The sequence below is a fragment of the Carassius auratus genome, chromosome 24, assembly GCF_003368295.1.
Source record: "Carassius auratus strain Wakin chromosome 24, ASM336829v1, whole genome shotgun sequence".
In the NCBI taxonomy this organism is placed as follows: Eukaryota; Metazoa; Chordata; class Actinopteri; order Cypriniformes; family Cyprinidae; genus Carassius; species Carassius auratus.
This window is the reverse complement of record NC_039266.1, coordinates 21,349,960-21,375,783: the sequence shown is the minus strand read 5'-3', so window position 1 is coordinate 21,375,783 and position 25,824 is coordinate 21,349,960. Positions and strand designations below refer to the sequence as shown.

Genomic DNA, 25,824 nt, shown 5'->3' with positions numbered 1-25,824 from the left:
GTGAGAAATTCCATGAAGAATATAGGTGAGAGTGTGAACGGTTACAATGAGGGGCGGTTGCAATGCCTATGATATGTCATGATCTACTCGGTAAAAATGCAGCAGGAGAAAGTAGGTCATCCAATAAAAGAAATGAATGATTTACATTAATATGTGATGTGGCTGCTATAGGCAATCTACCCTGGTTGTTGTGGTAAAGGAAGACATTATGGGAAATATATTATGATAATATAAATAAAAGGGGGAAGTTGTGGCCTAATGGTTAGAGAGTCGGACTCACAATCGGAGGGTTGTGAGTTTGAGTCTAGGGCCGGCACGAATTGTAGGTGGGGGGAGTGCATGTACAGTGCTCTCTCTGCTCTCAATACCACGACTGAGGTGTCCTTGAGCAAGGCACCGAACCCCCAACTGCCTTTGGCACTTTGGATGGGTTAAATGCAGAGCACGAATTCCGAGAATGGGTCATCATACTTGGCTGTATATCACGTCACTTAAATGCAATGCAATGAATGCAACTTCCTTAACTAGTTTTTCTTAAAGGGGGGGTGAAATGCTGTTTCATGCATACTGAGTTTTTTACACTGTTAAAGAGTTGGATTCCCATGCTAAACAGGGACATAATTTCAAAAATTAAGTTGTACGTTTGAAGGAGTATTTTTGTTCCCAAAATACTCCTTCCGGTTTGTCACAAGTTTCGGAAAGTTTTTTTTCGAGTATGGCTCTGTGTGTTAGATGGACGGAATTTCCTTATATGGGTCCTGAGGCACTTCTGCCGGAAGAGCACGCTCCCGTATAGCAGAGCACTGAGAGCACAACAGACTTCACTGATCAGAGCGAGAGCGTCACCAAATGTCACAAAAGAAGTGTGTTTTTGGTTGCCAGGGCAAGACAACCCTGGACAGATTACCAAAAAAAAAAAACAGCATTAAGGGACCAGTGGATGGAGTTTATTTTTACAGAGCATCAACGGAGTTGTGCAAGTGTTTGTGTTTGTTCCCTGCATTTCGAAGATGCTTGTTTTACAAACAAGGCCCAGTTTGACGACGGATTTGCGTATCGTTTATTTCTTAAGGATGATGCAGTCCCAAGGAAAAAGGGTCACGATCGTGTGTTGGAACCGCAGGCGGTGAGTAAAACTGCTTCAAATATCTCTGCCTCCTTGTTAGTGCGTCCCCTCCCATCGGAGACCCGGGGTCGAGCCCCGCTCGGAGCGAGTCGTTGCTGCTGCTGCTCTCGTTCAGTTTCAGCCTCTGGATCTGATTCTGGATCATAAATAAACGGCTGAATCTGACTGTTAGCCATGGTTTGTTTTGGATGTTTTTTTCCTCACGATAATGTCAAAGCTTCCAAACACTCTCAACGCGAAAGCCTATTCGCGCTCGTGATTCTTTAGCTCCGCCCACACGTCACGCCTCCAGACAGTCGTGTTTTTCCGGGAAAAATCGGTACAGACTATCTTTCCCTTATGAATATAATAAAACTAAAGACTTTTTGGAGTTATGAAGGATGCAGTACTACTCTATAGGTACTCAAGCTTAACAGGATATTGAGTGAAAACGAGCATTTCACCCCCCCCCCCCTTTAAGAATATCGTGAATCTGACCTGTTCTGTCAGTCATCACCTGTCATTTTCTTCTGCTTAAGAATGTGCATTCAGCTGACAGCTGATTTTTCTAGTAAGGTTTACTCACTCATTGAATGCAAAAACTTTGAACTCAAAGGAGTTCTGGGTCGCCTATCTTGGCTTTTTTCTCTGCTTATATCAAACTTTTCAGTTTTTGATTTCGGGGTCCGTGTATCAACCAAGCAGTCAATTATTTTATTAAACCTGGCAAACCAAATAATGGAGGAAAACCGGTCAACAGACTATGCCTTCTTCAGGGAAAGTAACACACATAGCCAATGTTACCCCCCAAAAATAAAGAAAATATAACAATTTTCAATATAAATTATATTATACATGTCCCATGAACTGTGAAGATAACGTGAGTTTTTTCTTTTTCTTTTTCTTTTTTTGAGCAGCACCTGGAAACAAATTCCAAGTGAAATTCTTGTGAATCACGTGATTTAAAGTGGGTGTCATGCTGTTGGCTATATATTTGGCCGAAGTGCAGATGAGTTGGAGAAGCAATCTCGGCACAAAATATGTGAGTATCCAACTCTTATTTTATTATTGGATTCAACTTTAGATGATATTTTAAACATGAAATAATACATGTATTACAGCAGGAGACTGTACGGATGTTTTAATATGGAAAGGCTACTATTCAGTCACAGAAAACTGCTGTCATTTATATTATATTTTATTACATTAGATTTACATACATATGCCATGAGTAAAATTATTTTTTAATGTTATGTGCATGCTCAAATGTGTAAGCAATGAAGGGGCATATCATTTATTTTCTCTAAATTTTAACTCTTTACTTTGCTAAGGGATAAACACGTAACATGTAGCCTATGGTCTGCATTTCACATTAATGTAAGCATTTCACATGTGCGTTGTTTGAGCATTCACTATATGTAGACCTATGCTATGTAATCAAATATTTGTAAGCAAGTGAGCAAGTATGCGGGAGTGAATTTGATTTAAATAGCACACTCAATACTCTCATCATGAGAAGAAAAAACAAAGTCTTATTTAAAGTTATAGTTTTCTTTCTGTCTCCTCTCCAACTTATTTTTACAACAGGTAGTTATAATGCTGAACGTTGCAAAAAGCATAAAAAGAAATATGGCGCAACATGATCTAAAGTAGATCTAAAATGTATTTATTAATGCAATATAACACAGTTTAAGACAAAGAATATTCACAGCCCAGCAATCCTCGCTGTCATGCGTATAAATAGTAGGCATATGCCAAATAAAAACAAAAACTCACTTTGAGTGAAAAGTGTGGGAACTGCATAAAGGAGAGAGAACATTTATTTGCAATGCAAAGAGTTGTGTTATCAGTCACATTATTTTTTTAAATTAATAATCCTAACAAAACTTTTCATTTGCAAACTTTTATTTTTAATTACACTTTAATTAGTATTTTTGCTTTCAAACAATAGTGTTTATTTGAAAAAAAAAAAAGACAGTGAAAACACAAAGTAACTCCACAGTTTCTGAAATATTTTATCATGTAAACTGTCCATTCTCTAGATACTGTCTGTTGCAAAGCATTTGTCTTTTTGTTTAGCTTCTTAAGACCTTTCTATAGGAGTCTTCACCAGTGTACACTCTGCAAAAACATGGCTGATAGCAAAGGTGAGAATTTCCAATTCAAACTTATACAATCTATTAACTCCAAATTATATATCGACTGACACCTGCAAATTATATAAAATATCCTGTAAATCGAGCATGCAATAAAGATTTCCAATTAACATCTGCTAAAATTAGTTTTCGGTGATGCGATAACAAAAAAAAAAAAAAAAAGTTTTTCTGCCTTATTCTGTGATAAAAATGAGGGGAAAAGTGTAGTATATGAACAAATCATAAAATTACCAATGTGAAAATATAGAAAAAAAATCACAGATTACAAATTATTGGTAATTGTCCAACAGTGTATTTTATTTCTTAGCTAATTAAAAGGCATAGTAATAAAAAAACAATATAAAAATAATAATAATAATAATAAAACCTGTCAGTTAGACTCAGCTATATACACTGTATCACCGTATGCTTTGGCAGTAGCAAATTCCTGTACTATATCTATCTATCTATATATATATATATATATATATATATATATATATATATATATATATATATATATATATATATATATCTATATCTATATATGTGTGTATATATATATATATATATATATATATATATATATATATATATATATATATATATATATATATATATATACTATATTATAGATATATAGATAGATAGATATAGAATGAATGGTGTATCAGATGCAAGATGCAATCATGTCATAGACTCCATAAACCAAATAATCTAACAGATCCAGTTTTGTGGAAGTGGTAATCCCACATTTCTAACATCAGCTTTTAGTTGTTCAGTGTTTCCAACCTATGCATTTACCAAAGGGCTAACTATGTTTGGTTTGGTGTCTCAGATGTTGTTGATGCCAACGTTTTCAGTCCAGAGTTCATCACGGATCTTCTTCTGTCTGCGGAGCGAATGGCTCTTCTCTACAATCTCTCTTACTTGTATGTGGGAGGCTTCCCAAAGCTTGAGCGTCTGCTGAGAGAACGAGCTCTGGAAACACAGCTGCTGTTTGGATCCTCTGAAGCCGTTCTGATGAAGGTTATTTCTGCTATTATAAATTTCCAGCAACTTTGTTCAATTCAGACTTTGGTTAATGACGCAAACAGTGAAATGTCCCTTTTCCAATCAATTTTTCAAGCACCTTAATTAACTGTAAAGCCCTGTAGAAAATCTAACAAACAAAATACCCAGTTTCTTCTTTTTTTAACTATTGTAAATGTCGGAGGGCACAAAACGTGAGTGTGAGTGATTTTTACTGAACATTTCTGTTCTGTGGACTTCACCTTGACACTGTCCCTGATAGTAAATTACTCCTTAATATAATGTAGAAACTTAAATTTTCTGTGAAGCTGCTTTTCAACGATTTGTATTGTGAAAATTGCTATACATATCAATCTGAATTTAATTGAGTGTAGCAATAACACGATCTTATCTAAAGGCAATGGGCTAATAGACAGACAAAGGCAGATTGAAACTATACTGTTAAAGGAGGGAATATAGTCGTCGGGGATCATACCCGTCCTTTGATGGAAATTTAACCTTTAATTGAAAAGAACATCTCTTATTTGCATCTTTACAGTGTGTAGGAACCAGTGAAAACCTGGTTAAATCCCTGCTGTCCTTTCTGAAGGTGGCTGTGGAGAACAACAGCCCACAGTTAATACTGGATGTGCTAGAAAAAGCCAAAGGATGGATCAGTTATATCATAAATGATGTTAAAGAAACTGTGGCAAGGTAAGAATAGGAACTGGAAAACGTTACCAAATGAAGTACTTGAATAATGTGTAATGACTGTAATGAAATACTTTAAAATACCTGTCATCTTATGCATGTTCAGGTATGATAAACACAAGCGTGATGTAGCCAAATCAACCAGCGACATCTTCACTGAAAAAAAAGAGACGGAGATGAAGCAGCAGCAACAAACCAGTGAGATGGATGCGCTTCAGAAGATTATGGATGACCTGGATGCAAACCTTCAGACAACCAATAAAGCGTTAGAAGATATTGAGAAGAAGATTGCAGAGATACAAAAATTTATCAGCAGCATCACTGGCACCAAAGACGAAAAGACACCTGCAGGGGAAAACAAGACGGAAGCAGATCTTGCTTTATTTTCAGCGATCGTGCCATTTGTGGAGAGTATTATAGGTTTCATTTCCAAGATGGGGTTGTCCTCTTCACAAGAATCATCGATCAAAACTCTTCAGACTGGTTTATCTGAGCTCACCAGTGCACAGCAACATCTGAAAGAAAGAAAGTGGGAAATCCAGAACAAACTGATGGACAAACAGCTGCAGCTGGCCAAATTAAAGATCGAAAATGGTGAGGGTTATTTATTTATTTTGGGATTTGCTCACTGATACACACCAAAGAACATATATAGTGATGAGTGGTTTTGCTACAGGTGAAGCAAAGGTGTATACAGGTGTTTACTTCTCTATCTGGTTTCACAGGTCAGATGCCCAGCGTCGATCACCTCGATGAGGTCCAGAGGTGCCTGTCCCAGATCCAGAAAATTCTGGATCAGCTCGAGACGTTCTGGGAGAAAGTGGGTTCCCTGCTGGACACACTGAAGCAAAGGACCTTCGCCGGAGAAGACTTTATCGAGTATCTCGCAGATCTGAAGGAAGAGTTCCTGGAGTCCATTGATGCAGCTAAAGAAGTAAACCATGATATAAAGATGTTTGAGCTCTCTGAAGATCTTCCATTGTGAAATTTGAACATCTTGTTCCTGTTTGATTATGTTAATTTTATTTGAACAGGGATGGACACAGTTTGGCAGCAGCTGCATGAAGGCCAACAAGATCTTCAGCGTTCAGTCGAGTCAGGCGTACAAGTTCCTGGAGATCAGTCCTTCATCTCTGTCCAAGGAAGATCGGCAGAAAGAGTACGAGAACGTGAAGGAGAAACTGAAGAAGATCAGACCAAACACTGTCAATGTAGCCATTAAACAGTGAGATCTAGAAAGATGATTTACTTGGAAATATTAGTGGAATTTCTAGCAATATTTCAGCTTTTTTCATTTGTCATGTGAACTCTGACCTATCACGCTGATTTGATCTTTCTGTAGTGTCTGATAACAAGGGTTGATGAACTAGTATAAAGTGACAATCATTTATCTGACATGTGATTTCAATGTTTAACCTGCTCTGCATGAAATAAAACAGCTTTCAATGAAATGAATGAGTTTTAATCTTATGTGAGGGAATGTGATTTTAAACTAATAGTCATTTAATTGTGGGTAAAACATTCAGTTCTAAGGGAAGCAATGGCTGAGGCCGTACTAAACCTTGGGTGCTGTTATATCATAAAATGTTTTAAGATAACCCATGTTATTTAAATAACTAAAATACCCTAAATAGACTATAATAAGCCATAAAAATTCACTGCTTAGGTTTGCATAATGCAATGACAAGTTCAAGCGCATTGTTTCACCTAATTAATTATTAATTTGTTTAGTCTTATAATTTAAACTTTTAATAAGAAAACAACACCAATAAACTTGGGGTAATCATAATTTATCTTTTTATTCATTACATCAAAATTCAGATTTGTTTAATAAATAAGCAACACAGTAGCAAACAATAAACAACAACAAAAAAAGGAAAAAAATAAGAATTAATATAAAGTTTGAACATTTATGAGTAGGCTAAACATCTTAAATTGAACGTGAAGTTATGTGACTGTTTGCAGTAAGCTAACACGTTGCTCAATGACAGCACCACAATAAAGGAATTATATTATTAGCGTATAGGTATAAATGGAAATTTCTTATGGTTTTAGCTAAACATTTTTTTTTTTTTTTTACAAAAGGGGATTGTTAATAATACAATTTTAGTAAAAGTCAATGACTGTAAGACTTGGATAGCGGATTTTTATTTTTTATTTTTATTTTTATTTTTAATATTATGTAGTCGTTTGAAAAAGCGCCATGGGTAAAATTAGCCCGTGGCAGTTCTAGTATATAATAATTTAATAATTATTTTATGTAAAGTTTCTTAATTACTAAATACTTATAATCCCCGGTTGATATGGCCACGCGGGTTTGTTTACACATTAAATTTACGAAAAATCTAAAGAATTTTAAACAAAAAAGTCTCGAGCTTCATTTTTGTGACAGTGATAGTCATAGTTCGCAATTTATGCCAGTAGTTATGTAAATGAAAAACGAAGTCGAGATCGATATAAAACTTGAGTCGTAGACTTTTTAATAATGTAAGCACATTTATTTTTCTCAATACTTTAATTTTAATTTGCAAAACTTAATTTTTCTTTTGCAAAACTTTATTATTTTGCATATATATGCGGCATTATAATGACTCCATAGAAAAGTATTAAATCCGTTCCAACGAAAGAAGCAAATATTTTCGATAAATTACGAGGAAAGTCTCAGAATGTGATTGGATGACTGCAACTGTCCAAAATGAGACGGATTAAACACATTGATACGCGATTGACAGTTTTTAGACTTGAAAAGTGCAAAACGAAAGGACATTGCAAAAATGTACACACCACTGATATAAGATCATCATCTCAAAAAAAGATAAAATAAATATATTTATTAAAACTATTTTTTTAAATAATAATAATAATAATAATAGATTCCGAAAAATAAATTCTGTTGTTGTTTCAACCCATGATTGTCATTTTAGGCAGAGTCAAACATTAGACAAAACTTTTTTAAACCAGTGTTTTTCAATTTTGCACTTCATTGTCTTGTGTTTTAGGGTTAATAGAAATGTTGATTAAAATAATAGATAATGTCCTGTCAAAAATTAGCATACCAGCACGTTTATTATTATTATATATTTTTTTACATTATGGCCAGACCACATGGATCAGATTTTATACCACAAACTGATTTTATCCAGATTATGTTTTTTTATGAATATTTATGCTGAATTGTAACTTGTACAAGAGAAGTAAAGACATTACAAAGCATTACAAAGATGACAGAGAGAATTCTGTATGCATTAGAAAATGTCACTGTAAAAAGTGATTAATTAGTTAATTCTTTAATAATATCTCTCAGTGATGGCAGCTATGGAGGACACACGTGGGCTGATCTCATTCAGTCTCTCCGTGATAGACCTGCGCTGCTTTTCCCATTCATCCTTGGAGAGTGAGGAAGGATTCGTCTCCAGGAACTTGAACGCATCTTTAGACTGAACGCTGAAGATGACCTGAGCTCTCTGACAGCATTCACCAAATCTCTGCCAGTACTGAAAGATCAAAGCCACAAAAGATCAACCACATTTACTAAAAACATCTTGACATAAACCCATTATCCCAAAATCACTCCCAGAACCACTCACGATTTCCTTCATAGTGAAAGTCACAGTTCATTTTATGGGGAAGGAGTGAATGAAAATCTGGCTGCTGATGTAAATACTCGTGAATGACACTGAAGAGTATAATCAGTGTCTACATTACCTTTCCTGTTGCTTTAATGGAGGTCAGAAACCCCTCCTTCAGGTCCTGAAAGAGATCCTCCTCGACGAAGCTCTGGTCTTTCATTGAGTCCAGCAGCGTACGCACATTCTCCCAAAACTTCTGAAGCTCAATCAGAATTTGCTGGATTTGTAAAAGACACAGCTGGACGTCTTCAAGGTGGACAGGACTGGGAATCACACCTGGACCAGCAATATACAGCAGATCGGAGAAATCAATGAGAGCCTTCAGAACATTATAATAGACAGTGGTGAACATGTGAACTGCATGATGTTTGTTAACATCTCTCACCCGGCTGTGTTTTGCAAGTGGACAACTTCAGCTGGAGATCAGTCAGTTTGACTTGAATCGTCTGCTTTCTGGCTTGCAGATCGTCCTTCTCGGAGGTAAGATACGACAGGTCGGCATTGAGCGATTCAGTTTTAGCAGTATCAGCAGGGTCGGTCATAGCAATAAACTGCAGCAGGTGCATCCAGATACCAGATTGTTTTTCGCTAGTATGTGCGATGTGATTCTGTAGCTCACAGTCTTTGTCTTTAATCTTTCTCTCTAATTCCTTCATATCTCGGTTGTGTTTTCTCAGCTCCTCTTCAAGCTTGGCCACAGCTTCCTGCAGACTCTTCACCTGTGTGTTTTCAGTCCGCTTTTCTTCTCTCTCTTTCTTCTCTTGAATCACATCGCTGGTGCACCTTGCCACACTTTGTATATGTTGATAATACCTGAATAAAATAATGCATTTCATATGATTGGCTAAAGTGAAATCAAATGAAAATGAACCATGGTTTTATTATAATGAAATTGTAGTAACCATTTTTTTAGGAGAGGAGTTGGGTTCCTGCTTGGGACTCTCTGTTGTTATCTGTCTCGTGTTTGGTACTGCATGTTGTCAGATTGTTGTAGTTAGACTGTTGTTGTTTCTGGATTTTGTGTAATTATTGCGTGACAAATACCCTGTGTTGGATGAACTTACTCCCGGACTCGTTTTTGGAATCAGCATGGTATGGGTTAATCAACTTAAATGGTAAGTTAACCTAAGTACCCCTCTGTTCCCCATCATAACGTAACTTGTCGACAATTTTTAAATTTCTGCATTTCTGAAAAGTTTGTTTCAGAATTGTTTTCTTTCATGTGTGCTTTGGTGTGCAGAAATGTATCAATTATATGGACTCCTTATATATTTATAAGTTTGCTAATGTTTTCACCTCTGCACAGTCGCATCCATGGCTCTGATGATGTCATTGATCCATGTTCTGGCTTTCTCCAGGGATCTCAGTGCCAAAACGGGTTTGTTCTTCTCAAACGCTGTCATCAACATTGGGAAAACAGAGGAGACCAGGTTGGAACCTGTGGCGACACACTACAAGAAAATAGAATTTAATTACATTTTATTAAAAAAAAACAAAAAAAACATTTGTTGGCACAGTGAATACTGAGCTTAATTCCACCATTAAATAAAAATATAAAAAGGTAATTGTGACCTCTTAAACACACAAAAGAAATTTGAAATTCTGAGTTTACATTTTACAGTTTAGATTATTTCCCTCTAAATTCTGAGTTTAAATTTTGCTATTTTTTAAATTTTCATCTCACAATTTTAACTTTTTCCCCCTCTGAATTCTAAATGTATTTCTTGCAATTTTAAGCAATTAAATTTTGTTCCTCTTAGAAGCCAAAGAGTCTCTATATTACACTATATAAACTATTTAAACAAGCAATTAAAAATAAAAAATAAAAAAATAAAAAAACATTTTCAATTACCTACATTTTTATTTATTTTTTGGTGGAAATAAACTTCCATGTGTATTAATGAATCACAACCCAAAAAACTAAAAGACTTTAATCACATGAGCCATTATTCTATTCGCAATAGAACATGAACATAACAAATGTTTTAAAATATTTTACACTTTTATGCACTAAATAAGCTCATTTCAAAATTTATGCTTATACCTGTAGCAGGCATCAAATTTGAAAAGAGTTCATTTTGTGCATAAAATGTTTACGTTTCTCAGTTTAAACATTTGTTATGTTACCTATGTTCTATTGTAAATAAAATATTGGCTCATGTGATTTGATTTTTAAAAGCATCTAAACTGGGTTTTATGGGATTTGTTAGTATTATTGTACATAATTGCATGTTGTTTAAAGGGGTCATATGACGTTGCTAAAAATAACATTATGTTGTGTATTTGGTGTAATGCAATGTGTTAATGCGCTTTAAGGTTCAAAAACAGTATATTTTCCACTAAACATTACTGTTGCTCCTCTATGCCCCATCTTCCTGAAATGTGTTAATTTTTACAAAGCTCATCTTTCTGAAAAAGGAGTATTATGCTGATTTTCACAGCTATCCAGTGCGTTTTGATTGGATAAATACCTCAAGAGTGTGAGGGAAATGTTACACCTCTTATCTCCTGGCACGATGAGACAAAACCAATAAAACCCATTACAAACTAGTGGGGACTTAATTACTGATTATAATAACTTGTACTGTCTTTTTATGCATTACGTTGCTTATTGTGCCACATAAACATAAAACCATATCTGGGGAAATGACAAACAACAAGCGCTACTCTGCACTGCTTAAAACTCGCACTTGGATCGTCAGTGACAAATTCTTTAAATGCAAAAACGTATTTATAGGCTATAAGTATAACTGTGTTAAAGAAGATGTGCTGTCCCAATCCAGAAGCATTCTTCATTAACTGTAAACCATTGTATTCACCAGCAGCTTTGGGGCTCTCTGATCACTGCCTGGTTCTTACACCAGCCTACAGTCGGCAAAAACGTAATTCTGCTAAATGTTATAAAAAAGTGGTTCTGGCTTATCTGAAGGAGATCACTGGACCCTTACTGGACCCCCTGCAGTTTGCTTACTGAGTAAACAGGTCTGTGGATGATGCAGTTAAAATAGGACTGCACTTCATCCTGCAACATCTGGACAAAACATGAACTTATGTGGATCCTGTTTGTGGACTTTAGTTCGGCTTTCAACACCATCACTCTAACAGCCTCTCCAGATCAAACTAAATCAGCTCTCTGTCCCTAGCTCTATCTGTCAGTGGATCACCAGCTTTCTGACAGATAGGCAACAGCTAGTGAGACTGGGGAAATTCATGTCAAACAGCTGCTCCACCAACACGGGTGTCCCTCAGGGATGTGTCCTCTCCCCACTGCTGTTCTCCCTGAACACCAGTGACTGCACCTCTAAAGACTCCTCTGTCAAGCTCCTGAAGTCGTGTAGTCATGCCGTCCTTCGAATGAGACGTTAAACCAAGTTCCTGACTCTCTGTGGATATAAAAAATCCCAGGATGTCTTTCAAAACGAGTAGAGGTGTGACCTCGGCATCCTGGCCAAATTTGTCCATTAGCCTCTGACCATTAAGGCCTCCTAACTATCCCCATATCTGCTGATTGGCTTCATCACTCTGTCTCCTCTCCATCAATAAGCTGGTGTGTGGAGGGCATTCTGGCACAATATGGCTGCCGTCGCATCATCCAGGAGGATGCTGAACATTGGTGGTGGATGAGGAGATACCCCTGACAATGTAAAGTGCTTTGAATGCTTAGAAAAGTGCTATATAAATGTAAGGAATAATAAAATAATAGAAATAAATTAACAACCTGGAGCTGAACATGCTCAAAACAATGGAGATGATGGTGAACTTTAGGTGAAACCCCATTGTCCTCTTCCCAACTCACCATCATGGACAGCAATGTGACTGCAGTGGCATCATTCAGATTCCTGGGATCCACCATCTCTCAGGACCTTGAAGCGGGACAAACCACATTGACTTAATTGTTAAAATGACAGAACAAAGTTTGTACTTCCTTCGCCAGCTGAGGATGTTTAACCTGCCCCAGGAGCTGCTGGAAGAGTTCTACTTAGCTGCCATTGAGACCGTCCTGTGCACTTCAATATATGTTTGGTTCAGCTACAAAATCAGACATTTATAGACTACAGAGAATGGGTCGGACTGCTGAAAGGATTATTGGTGCTCCCTGCCCGCCTTTCAAGAACTGTATACATCCAGAGAGAGGAAAATGGCTCAGAAAATCACTCTAGGATCCCTCACATCCAAGGTTGGACAGCGGACTTGAGTGAGCGGAGTCCGGCGGGCAACCACATGTGACGACCCCGGCCTGGACTCCAGTTCATCCACAGTGAAAGTCAATCCAGCGATCCACAGCGCGATGTTGATGTATTTCCTCAGTGACCAGCACGGATCAGCTCTAGGCGTGACGAAGTGGATATCGTCCTCTTTTGGAAGGCCAAACAAAGTAGTTTTGATTTCACAATGAAACACACAGTGTGTCCACGACATCGCGGAGGCAGCAACAATACTACAGCGAGAATAAAAGTTATGCCTTCTTCCTTCACGTGAACATTTGGGCGGTGTCATGGAAATCTTCCCACACAGTTATATAGACGTGTTTAAACCAGGCGTTTTAGGAGGGCGCGGACAAGTCTTAACTTTTAGAAAGAATATCTCTTTGGGTCTGAGACTTTAGTCTTTGTAACTTTAAGGATCTTATCTATGCACGGACAGCTTCTAACACTCAAAAGAGAAAGGAAATTTTGAAATTGCATCATATGACCACTTTAAAATATATGTGCTTTATTTAAGCGAGCACAAAAGCAGATTTTTTTAGGAATCATCACGTATTTCAAAGTGGCCATGACTGTCAAGATATGTAAAGCAGAACATGATGAATTCGGCCTCACCTTCATCAGAACGGCTTCAGAGGATCCAAACAGCATTTGTGTTTCAACGGCTTGTTCTCTGATCAGACGCTCCAACTTTGGAAATTTACCCAGATCCAGGTAAGACAGATGATAGAGAAGAGCCGTTCGCTCTGTAGCCGGATGGAGATCGTGGATGAACTCTGACCTCCATGAGAATTCACTGGGAACAACCTCTGAGACATCAGACCAAACATTAGTGATGGAAAACAACCTCTCTCTTTTCTATTGTCATGTTTGACATCACTGGACGTTTGTAAAAGCGTAATGTTTTACAAAGCTGCTTCGAACAATTTGTAATAATATAGTTGAAACTCAATGCTGACACCGGCAAATATTTACATATTTGATACTGTTGTAAAGAGCAAGTGAAAATACTGAAGAGCCATGTTTCTGATCATGTTAGATGTAAAGTTCTTCATGTCCACCTCTTTGTGTGTGGCTCGAAACAAACATCAGCTGATTCTCGCTTGTCTCCAGCCTCGGCTTCTTGTCTGTTAGAAGAGACAACATGACAAAATGGCAAAAACTTTAGCTTTATAATATTTAATGTACTGTAGTTCATTAAAGTGTAAAGTGTCTCTTACCTTTAAAATTAGACATGGTTTTCTATGGCAGTTCCTAGTGTAAGTTCTCTTAAACTACAATAGAAAGACAAGAAATGCAACAGAAAATGTCAATAAATTAATAAATATATATATAACCTGAATTCTGTAAAAGTTGGGACGTTTTTTAAAATGTGAATAAAATGAAAACTAAAAGACTCTCAAATCACATAAGCCAATATTTTATTCACATTAGAACACAACAAATGTTTAAATTGAGAAAGATTGTACACTTTTATCCTCTAAATTAGCTCATTTTAAATTTGTGGCCTGCTGCAGGTCTCGAGAATGTTGGCATGGGGGCAACAAAGGGCTGACAAAGCTAAACATTTTGAAAAGATTTAGCTGGAAGTAAATCTAGCAACTAATTGAATAATATATAACCTAAATATAATAATAATAACTAAATAACTAAAGGAATAATAGCAACTAGCTATGAAAGGGATATCTTAGAGAGGCAGAGTCTCTCAGAAGTAAAGATGGGCAGATGCTCTCCAATCTGTGAAAGAGTAAAAAGATTGTGGAATACTTTTAAAACAGCGTTCCTCAACATCAAATTTCAAAGGCTTTGTAAATCTCATCATCTACAGTGCATAATATCATCAAAAGAGTCAGAGAAAATAGAGAGATCTCTGTGCGTAACGGACAAGGCCAAAAACCTTTTTGGACGCCAAAAACCTTTTTTATAACTCATCCGTTTAAATTATATTAAGCCTTAAAGTTCTGCATAATTAAGGGCCTGGCCACTTGAGTGACAAGTGGATTGGCGCTGCGGTCGCGCTAGGTGGGCGTGGCTTCAGGAACCAGCTCCCGCTTTTTTGGCCATTTTCGATTGCAAGATGGCGAGGGAACGCACCAATACATACATACTGTAAAAGACGTTGAACTCAAAATTTGCTAGAAAATCAATGCCATAAATCTAAACAAGTGTGTTCCAAATTTTATGTTGATATCTTAAAAAAAAAAAAAAGCATTTAGTATGATTTTGTTTGGGGGCAGTACCAAACTTTTCCCATTAGATGGCAGCAAATCTCAACTGGTGTACACAGCTGTGAAATTTGAGAATTTCAGTACGGTGTAATTTCTCTCAAGAACATTGCAGGTGCACGTGCACACACACATACAAACCACACTCTTCCATAACAACTTTATAATATAGCAAAAGCTGAAAACGTTAAAAAAAAAAGTTAAAAAAAGAAAAAGAAAAACAGTATTTGCTTTATAGGCAGATTGTGCATGGTAATAAGGAAAATAAATAGGAATAAATTTAACTTTAAAACTTTGCCAACAGAATGAAAGCCTATTAACAAAGACTGCATCATGGTATAGTAGAATGGCCATGTGATTAAGAAAAAGCAGTTTTAATGTGTTTTAATGGTGACGTTCGTAGCTATTTGTACTTAATGTAAAATAAATGTATTAAAGAAAATGAAAGTGAAACATAAAAATTCTAATAAAAATACAGATTTGTGCCAAAATGTATGCTTTTGGCATTAACAAAGGAAAAAAGTAAATTAATTTGATGCACATGGGTAATTAAAAAAATAAATACAATATATATATATATATATATATGTGTGTGTGTGTGTGTGTGTGTGTGTGTGTCAAAACATTTTTATGATGTTATAATTAAAAATTCTTCTTATAATAAAAATCTATCTTAAAAAGTTGGTCTACTTACATATTTTGTGTCCAGTTTCTTTTTCAAGTGTCTGCCAGCAACTTCATCAGCCGAATGTGAATGCTTGAAGAAGACAGTTTTCAGTTCACGCAGTGTTGAGAAAAACATGCATCAGGTAAAGCAGAAAAAAAACTCTGCACAAACACATGCCCTTTTTGTAATCACATGATTTATAATTTGAGTGTTGTCTTCACAAGAAAAGCCTACACATTCCTCATGCCATGGTTCCTCATGCTTATGCTGTGGAATTCCAAGAAGGCAGCCAGGAGCGTCATGCACTTATTTACAGGGGCGTAGCCATCATTTCAGAAGTGAGGAGGACAGAAATGTCAAATGTTATAATAATAATATCTTTTTTGTGCGTGTGCTTAAATGACAGGTTTATTCTTTTTCTTATCTCTTTAAATTGTCTAAGAAATCAAATACACTGATTGACAATTATCAATAATTAGTGTCCTGTACTTATTGTCAATATTTTTATAACTGCCCAATTACACTTTTTGTTCAATTTTTATCACAGAATGAGGCAGAAAATACATATTTTTTAGTTTTATTAATATTCTTTTGGTTTCTGTAACCAGTGTTTTTATAAATTACAAATGCAATCAGGTATTGGTGATTGGTATTGATGAGTAGGCTACCAAAAATGAAAGTATGAGTCTACATTACAGAAATGTAATAATTACAAAAATAAAACGTACTCTCTACTTAATGAATTAAATACATGTGAAATGTTATTAAGGTTACTAAAGTTATTCAGAGAAGTGCAATATAAAAGAAGATATAAAAGAAGTGCAATATTGAAGTGCAATATAAAAGAAGAAAATGTCAAACTATAGGACAAATATACAAAAAAAATAGAAAGACACAAATTAAATAAAATTTGATTACTAAAAATAATAGTCTACAGTACAGAAATATAATAATGGATGATTTTGTCAGTCGCACATTTAAACATTTTAGTTTTGCTATTGAAAATGTACTATGCACAATTTTCTAAAGTGTATGAAGCTAAAGGTTTTTGGGTTAAGGTTCACGATGAACAACATTTTTATCATTGTATGCTGTATGTGCATGAAACTCGTGTATTAAATAAATTCAATGCACACAGACTGAAGTAGTCTAAGTCTTTGGTTCTTTTAATTGTGATGATTTTGGTTCACATTTTACAAAAACCCACCAATTCACCACCTCAACAAATTAGAATATGGTGACATGCCAATCAAATTAAACGTGAGCCCAAATCATCCCAATTAAAAGTATATATTGTAAATTTTTATATATGTATTCCTTATTTTTTTAATCTGTTTTTTATTCTGTTACTGTCATTCTGTCACAAAAACATATTCCTTGTATGTGTAAACATACCTGGCAATAAAAGCTAATTCTGATTCTGATTTTCATTCTGATTTTGATCTACTAGATCAACTAGATCCTAGTCAACTGAAACAGAAACTGCACAAATGACCTGCTTCTTGCGTCAGGTCAAGGCTGCAACTCATTGCTAGTTTTACTTGATCTTAGTGCTGCGTTCGACACCATAGATCATGATATACTCATAGATCAATTACAAAACTATACAGGTATTTAAGGGCAGGCTCTAAGATGGTTTAGATCCTACCTGTCCGATCGCTTCCATTTTGTTTATTTAAATGGGGTGTCATCTCATTGATCATCAGTAAAATATGGAGTGCCACAAGGATCCGTCCTAGGTCCCCTTCTATTTTCAATATACATGTTGCCCCTTGGTAATATTATTAGAAAATACGGGATTAGTTTCCACTGTTATGCTGATGATATTTTGTCAACAAGACCAGATGAAACTTCTAAATTATCCAAGCTGACAGAGGGTGTTAAAAATGTAAAAGATTGTATGACCAATAATTTTCTCCTATGAAATTCGGATAAGACAGAGATATTACTTATTGGACCAAGAAAAAGTACATGTAGAGTTGTACTCTGATGCAGAAAAGCTAGTTCATGCATTCATGACGTCTAGACTGGACTATTGTAATGCACTTCTAGGTGGTTGTCCTGCTTCGTCAATAAACAAGCTACAGGTCGTCCAAAATACAGCAGCTAGAGTCCTTACCAGGTCAAGAAAACAATCTACTAAATAATCTAAAGTTCACCATTCTTCCATCTTTAAATAAGCTCAAGGTATTTTAACAGATTATTATTTACCTTATCACCTGGTGAATTGTTGTTGCAACTTGTGATGTCTTTTTGTTTTAAAACACATTGAACAACCTGGGTTATAATTAATAGTGCAATATAAATAAAATCATATTGCCAGTTGCCATTGTTATGTGTTTCAATGTTGTAATGTAAATGTAGTTTTTTTTTTTTTTTTTTTTTTTGCTGCTCTCTTAGCCAGGTCACACTCAAAGATATCTTGATTTCAATGAGTTTTTAAAACTGGTTAAATAAAGAATGAACCAAGCCTGTTAAAAGAACTGATGAATGTATATTCCAAACTGAGAACTCTGACATTTCAGATCTTTCATTCAAAAGGCTGCAAAACAAGAATAGCAAACATCCTGACATGCAACATATTTTCACAATGAAACTTAAACCCTCTGAAAACCGCAGGGGAATTCCAGCTCTACTTAACTACCCCAGGATAATTACAGAGCACTATCACCCTGCTTGCATGTTTCTCTACATCTGGCCCGACGCCATCATATTATGTAAAGGTATAGAATAACAAGGTGCTTATTTAAGTAAGGTACCTCAGGTTTCTAACATGGATAAATGGGCTTAAAAGGAGAGCAGGAGACAATATTTAAAACCCAAGACTCAGCAGCTTCCATCCCTGATGCTGCTGTCCGTCTAAGGTGGAGTCTTAACACAATAGAGGCTAGGGATGCACCGATACGATACCGATACCGATACGGTATGGGGCCTGATACTGAGCTCCTGTACTCCTGTACTCGTACTCGTATATGTCAAAAACAAGTAAGTGAAACAATGCTTATCAGTAGGGAGAGAGTGAGAAAGAGAAAGAGAAATCACGCTCATGCACTTCTGTTGTGTGATCTTTGATGTTCACTCACTTAGCACACGCATTTGGAAAAAAGCTAATTCGTAAAAATTAAGACAATTTATAGGGGCATTCACTATAAATATCATTTATTTTCAACGTTTGTCATACATGACTTTCTGGTGAAAGTGAATCTAGCAGTCTGTGTGTAATGCGCTAGGCAGTATGTTACTACTGTGCCTCTGTCCATATTAGTGATTTCATTGAGCACCATCAGTATTATTACTTCTGCTATGCATATTTGGAGTTTCTTCGCAAGGCCAAAAGTCCAGAGTTTTGTGACCTAAGGGAGCATGATCGATTGTAGTATGATAGAAGACTAGTTATGTATGCTGGAGCTAAAACATTAAGGGGCCTTAAAAGTAAGAAGTATTATTTTGTAACTGATATGGATCTTAATAAGTAGCCAGTGCAGAGACTGTAAAATTGGGCTAATGTGATCATATTTTCTTGATCTGGTAAGGATCCAAGCCGCAGTATTTTGGACTACCTTTATATTGTTTATTGAAGAAGCAGAACAACCACCTAGAAGTGCATTACAATACAATGCTAATTATCCATGTGAGATATGCAAACCTGTAAACTCTCTCAGTACCTCAATAAACAAAGCATCACACTTCATCAGGTTAATATATTCTTCATTGAGTTTGGAATGAAGAAGAGGCACTGTGAGGAATAACCCTTGAATTACCTTGAAAGAATAATGTGATGCAACACCTAGCTCTTTTCTGATGACTAAAAATTATTAAGTTTAATTAGATTTAAGGCCATAAAAAGTTTTAAATGGTACAAAAAGTCTTATGATTTTAAGAGATTTTAAATTTGGGGACATAATGAAAGGAATTGAGATATAGCTTTACGATTAATCTTCTAAAGGATAAAAGCTTTTTTTAATAAGCCCTGCTGCTGTTTTTGTTCAGACCGATGCAAAAATGGACCCATATTTTTAAGTAGAAAACACGAAGTTGTAACCATGTGAACCAGTGGATAGACAAGAAGCTAATGCATGATAAAATTCTAAGCAGAAAAATAATTGATTTACTTTTAATTATTATTATTTAATACTTTATGTTTTTGCCTGCCTGATGGATGCGTGTTATTTCTGAGTTTGGCTTTCAACTGTGACCAGTGGATTTTAAAAATCAATGTGACAGTTCAGATTCTCACCAGAGAAAGGAGAAATCATCTCCGTATTTAGATCCATTAGGAAAACAAAAGCACATAGTAAGGACAACCTCAATGAAGAGTTGTTCCGAGTGGACCCAGAGTTTACAGAGTTTCCTTTCTGAAGTCATATGGGAGGATAAAAAGATACCAGATTAACGGAAAGAAGGGATCATTGTGATGATTTCTAAAAGGGCACTTCTGAGTTACTGTAAAAACAGGCTCAATATCATCCTTTTGTCAATTTCCTTTTGTTTTAAAAACTCTAGGCTATTAAATCTAGTACTCAAAAGTAGTATTAATTCTGCTACATCAAAACATTGCCAGGGGCCAGAAAAAAAATCTCAGATTCTAGATGGCTAATCTCTTTCACTTGCCCAATGTTTTAGATACAAACCACAAATCAGTGTGTTTATCTCTTTAGATGAACACCGGTCATTCAAGCAAGTACAGTGTAACTATATTTGTGAAGGAATTCGGTTTTTATGTGTGTGTGTGTGTGTGTGTAAATCTATAACTGCATTTACTTGTCTTTATTTGTATTATCTGTATCCTGTAGTTGTTTCTGTGCACTGGAAGCTTCTTCTGTCACCAACACAAATTATATTAAACACACCTGACAATAATCTGAATGCAAAAGTTTTGCAACCAATGTTTTCTTCTCATCTGTTTTTTGTTTTTCATCACCATGTCCCTTTAGGTGCTGTCAAAAATAAACAATGCCATACTTCACATAGTTCACATAAAACTGTAAATACTGTCATCATTTACTCAGCACCATGACACTTCCCTAACCTGGAGCCAAATTTACGAAACATTCTCAAAAGTAAAAAATCTTTCTGGCAGTTTTCCTGTTTTCAAACTTAAGAAAAAAAGGGATACATTTTTTTTTGGGGGGGGGGGGGGGCAAAATGTTATTTTGCTGAGGTGAATCTGGCCCACCCAAAAGATATGATATTTAATAAATGTATTGTGTCATTTAAAATTATTTGTTGAAATTGTTGTTAAACACACAACACAACAGCTACATGTGATAGGCTTCATCAGGGGTTAGTGACATATGGCATGCAGAAACTAACTAACATGTAATAATAGCTAAAGAAGTATATGTATACTATGTTAACTATGGTGGCTCACAGCATGCACTGTATCAACATAAGTTCTCGGAATAGGTATAATAAAAGAATGAGCATATTACTATTATAATATCTGTTGTGTTAACGGGTCTGTTTTTGCACCATTGTTAATTTGGAATATTTTATTGTGATGATGCTGTATTTGTAAATGACTTGTTAAAACAAAAGAAGATGATTGCTTTTTAATTGTATATATATATTTATTTTTGAGCAGTATCTCTAAAGAGATAATCACGTATAGCCTACTTGTCAAGTGATGCATTTGTGAAATTCTTCTAAAACCATGTGATTTAAAATATGTGTCTTTACAAGCACGCCATATATATTTGGCCGATGTACTTGCTGCAGGACAGTTGGAGAAGGAAACTGAAAACAGAATAGATGTAAGTAGACCAAAATTACCTTTTAGAATTTGATTAGACTTTATAATATGTTTCTTTTCTTTTCTTTTCCACATATGACAACATATTTATAACTATAAAAATACATCACAGAACAGCACACGATCATTATATATATATATATATATATATATATATATATATATATATATATATATATATATATATACGTGCATCTCAATAAATGTGAATGTTGTGGAAAAGTTAATTTATTTCAGAAATTCAACTCAAATTTTAAATCTCATGTATTAAATAAATTCAGTGCACACAGACTGAAGTAGTTTAAGTCTTTGGTCTCTTTAATTTTGATGATTTTGGCTTACATTTAACAAAAACCCACCAATTCACCACCTCAACAAATTAGAATACTTCTTAAGACCAAAAAAAAAAAAAAAAAAAATCAAATAAAAAAAATGTCAGTGAATTGTTGGCCTTCTGGAAAGTATGTTCATTTACTGTACATGTACTCAATACTTGCTAGGGGCTCTTTTTGCTTTAATTACTGCCCAATTCGGTGTGGCATGAAGGTGATCAGTTTGTGGACTGAAGAGGACTGCTTTTTAAACGTATTAATCCATTTATTTTTGAGCAGTCCCTCTAAAGAGATAAACACGTACTTTTCAAGTGATGCATTTGTGAAATTCTTCTAAAACCATGTGATTTCAAATAGGTGTCTTTACAAGCACGCCATATATATTTGGCCGATGTACTTGCTCCAGGACAGTTGGAGAAGGAAACTGAAAACAGAATAGATGTAAGTAGACCAAAATATCCTTTTAGAATTTGATTAGACTTTATAACATGTTTCTTTTCTTTTCTTTTCCACATATGACAACATATTTATAAATGTAAACACATCAAAGAACAACACACCCTCATTATAGATATTTATATACACACATACAGGTGCATCTCAGTAAATAATAATGTTGTGGAAAAGTTCATTTATTTCAGAAATTCGACTCAAATTGTGAAACTCATGTATTAAATTCAGTGCACACAGACTGAAGTGGTTTAAGTCTTTGCTTCTTTTAATTGTGATGATTTTGACTCACATTTAACCAAAAAAAAAAAACACCAATTAGAATACTTCACTTTTTGTGTGTGTGTGTGAATTGTTGGCCTTGTGGAAAGTATGTTAATTTTCTGTAAATGTACTCAATACTTGGTCGGGGCTCTTTTTGCTTTAATTGCTCGGCGTGGCATGGAGGAGATCAGTCTGTGGCTCTGCTGAGGTGGTCTGGAAGCACAGGTTTCTTTGAAAGTGGCCTTCAGCTCATCTGCTTTGTTTAGTCTCTTGTTTCTCATCTTCTTCTTGACAATTCCATATAGATTCTCCATTTAACCAACTTTTGGTGCTTTTGGCAGTGTGGGCAGGTGCCAAATCCTGCTGGAAAATGAAATCAGCATCTTCAAAAAGCTGGTCAGCAGAAGGAAGCATGAAATGCGCCAAGATTTCTTGGTCAACGTGTGCAGTGAGTTTGGTTTTCAAAAAACACAATGGACCAACACCAGCAGATGACATGGCACCCCAAATCATCACAGACTGTGGAAACTTAACACTGGACTTCAAGCAGCTTGGGCTATGAGCTTCTCCACCCTTCCTCCAGACTCTAGGACCTTGGTTTCTAAATGAAATACAAAACTTGCTCTCATCTGAAAAGAGGATTTTGGACCACTGGGCAACAGTCCAGTTCTTCTTCATCATCTTAGACCATGAAAGACACCTCTGATGTTGTCTGTGGTTCAGGAATGGCTTAACAAGAGGAATACGACAAGTGTAGCTAAATCCCTCAACACGTCTGTGTGTGGTGCTCTCGATGCCTTGACCCCAGCCTATGTCCCATCCTTGTGAAGTTCACTCAAATTCTTGAATCCAGTTTTCTTGACAATCCTCATAAAGCTGCGTTTCTTTCGGTTGGTTGTGCATCTTGTTCTTCCACACTTTTTCCTTCCACTCAACTTTCTGTTAACATGCTTGGATACAGCACTCTGTGAACAGTCAGCTTCTTTGGCAATGAATGTTTGTGGCTTACCCTCCTTGTGAAGGATGTCATTGATGGTCTTCTGGACAACTGTCAGATCAGCAGTCTTCTCCATGATTGTATAGCCTAGTGAATACAAACTGAGAGACCCTTTTGAAGGCTCATGTGTTTTGAGTTGATTGGCATGTCACCATATTCTAATCTGTTCAGATTGTGAATTGGCTGGTTTTTGTTAAATGTGTTCCAAATCATCACAATTAAAAGAACCAAAGACTTAAACTACTTCAGTGTGCATTGAATTTATTTAATACACAAGTTTCACAATTTGAGTTGAATTACTGAAATCAATTTACTTTTCCACAACATTCTAATTTATTGAGACGCACCTGTTTATCAATTATGGTGCACTATTCTGTTCAATAACAAAATTTGAAATAATAAAAATACATTCCCCCTTTCTGTACTGCAGAATCTGCTGTCTGTTATCTGAGGTTATATTACTCGTTACATTTTTATTCATCCAACTCAAAAGTAAATTAAGGCTGATTAAGGTTATTAAGATGATGGTCAATATCAAATAATTGTATGTTATGTGTTGAATAAAGGTTTTTGAGGGTTACAAGTGTTGTGTTATACAGTATGTGCAGTCAACCCATTATTACACTACCTACACATTTAAATACCTAAATACCAAACAATCCCCCCCGCCAACAAACAAAATAAGGGAAGTTTAATTTGAGCAAATTCACACATATCATCCTGATTGGCCAGACTCACTGACAACAAAGACACCTACAGTACACAAATCTGAATTTTTAAACTTTAAACTGCCTACAAAGACATTATTTGATTATCTATGATTTGTAAACTCACAACATTAGTCATCAAACTTTATTATCAATGTGTTAATTATACTTGTATCACATGTATTTCTGTTGTATTTTAGAGACTTTAGGAGGCTTTGCCAACTGCATGCGGTAGGAAACCATGGCTGAAAGCAATGGTGAGAAGCACTTTCCATTTCAAACAAATTCATTCTGCCTTAAATAACAAAATTCTTCCAACTTAATTATTCAATTTACAAGGCCATTAGACATTGCAGATGTGCAAGAAACATTGGAAGGAATCAAGAATTAGCAGAGCGGCACATATTTAGTTTTTTGACATAAACGTATAATTTCAAACGTATGATGCAAACAAAGATGCTGCATAAATGCAACATGAGTAGTTTTTAATCTAAATTAGATTATATAATTTAGAAATTTGAGGCAAAAACAGAATACTGTCACTTTAGTTTTGTGAAATAATGCAACATAAAACTTCCGCACAAAGACAACAACAACTGGGCTGAATGAAACCACAAGGTGCGTTTCCGATTGACAGGGTTCCTACGCAGTGGTCACTGCTCCCTACTCCCTAAACACGGGATATCCACTGAAGGGGACTACACTGAAAACAATAGCTTATTTGGAACATCCTGATTGCCTCAGATTGATAACTCAACAGAAAAACAATCTTGAGTGACTGGTTATAATGCTGTAACTGTAGCCTATAAAAAAAGATGTCAATGAATGCACATGTGCCACTTGATCCACAAATGCTCATTTTCATTATTGCATGCACAAATTCTGAGACACCAATGCAATAGACAACATCCGTATTCACAAACATGTTTCTATTTGTACAATCCACTGCACAATCAAGTCATTCTAAATTTCACACGCACAAATTTTGACATGTATTTGGTTGTGGATCGTAAAATACATTTGCAACATGTTCATGGACAATTTTGAAAGCATTTGCTAGTAAATTTGAGACTAATTTCATCCCATAGTTAACCATCTCCAACGTTTGGTTTGTATCTCAGAGCTTGTTTCAAGTGACAACACGATCACTCCAGAGATCATCCAGGAGCTTCTTCCGGCTGCGGAGCGAACCGCTCTTCTCTATCATCTCTCTTACCTGAGACTGGGTACTCTCCCAAACCTGGAGCGTCTGATCAAACAGCAAGCTCTTGATACACAAATGCTGTTTGAATCCTCTGGAGCTGTTCTGCTTAAGGTGAGACTGAAATCACACAATAAGTACCACTTATTCAGTCCAAAAGGCACAGCCAGACAATAGTAAGAACTTAGTCTGAGATCCAAACCACAAGAGCACAAAACGCTTTTGTTAACATGTCAGATGGATCGTGTGAACTCCCATCACTTGTCTTTAATGTTATCGACCTCAAAGCAATGCTTCCAAACAAACTTATTCACTTGTTTCAATTCTGTAATATACCCGACCTCTTTATACCATAACAGTATTTCACAAGATTATGTTAAGCCAACTATTACAAAATGTCAAACACAGTTTTCCAGTGGCTTCCAAAGCAAAG

The 25,824-nt window shown here is 35.8% G+C and overlaps 2 protein-coding genes and 1 long non-coding RNA gene across 3 annotated transcripts; 2 read left to right on the top strand and 1 right to left on the bottom strand.

The window, feature by feature from the left end:
• The first annotated feature begins 5,060 nt into the window (after positions 1–5,060).
• Positions 5,061–6,413, top strand: LOC113042707 (uncharacterized). The gene is made up of 3 exons (XM_026201729.1): positions 5,061–5,556; positions 5,688–5,896; positions 5,997–6,413. The coding sequence occupies exons 1-3, from the start codon at positions 5,061–5,063 to the stop codon at positions 6,189–6,191; spliced, it is 900 nt and encodes a 299-aa protein (XP_026057514.1). The 3' UTR covers positions 6,192–6,413.
• Positions 6,414–8,101: 1,688 nt separating this feature from the next.
• Positions 8,102–15,799, bottom strand: LOC113042627 (uncharacterized). The gene is made up of 8 exons (XM_026201609.1): positions 15,716–15,799; positions 14,017–14,070; positions 13,858–13,923; positions 13,412–13,605; positions 9,888–10,042; positions 8,977–9,404; positions 8,668–8,867; positions 8,102–8,456 (listed from the first exon to the last, which is right to left on the bottom strand). The coding sequence occupies exons 2-8, from the start codon at positions 14,030–14,032 to the stop codon at positions 8,250–8,252; spliced, it is 1,266 nt and encodes a 421-aa protein (XP_026057394.1). The 5' UTR covers positions 14,033–14,070; positions 15,716–15,799; the 3' UTR covers positions 8,102–8,249.
• A 5,557-nt stretch (positions 15,800–21,356) lies between these two features.
• LOC113042641 (uncharacterized) lies at positions 21,357–25,474 on the top strand. The gene is made up of 4 exons (XR_003275600.1): positions 21,357–21,441; positions 22,130–22,213; positions 24,391–24,447; positions 25,312–25,474. It is a non-coding gene; the product is annotated as an uncharacterized LOC113042641 (long non-coding RNA).
• Positions 25,475–25,824: the final 350 nt, after the last annotated feature.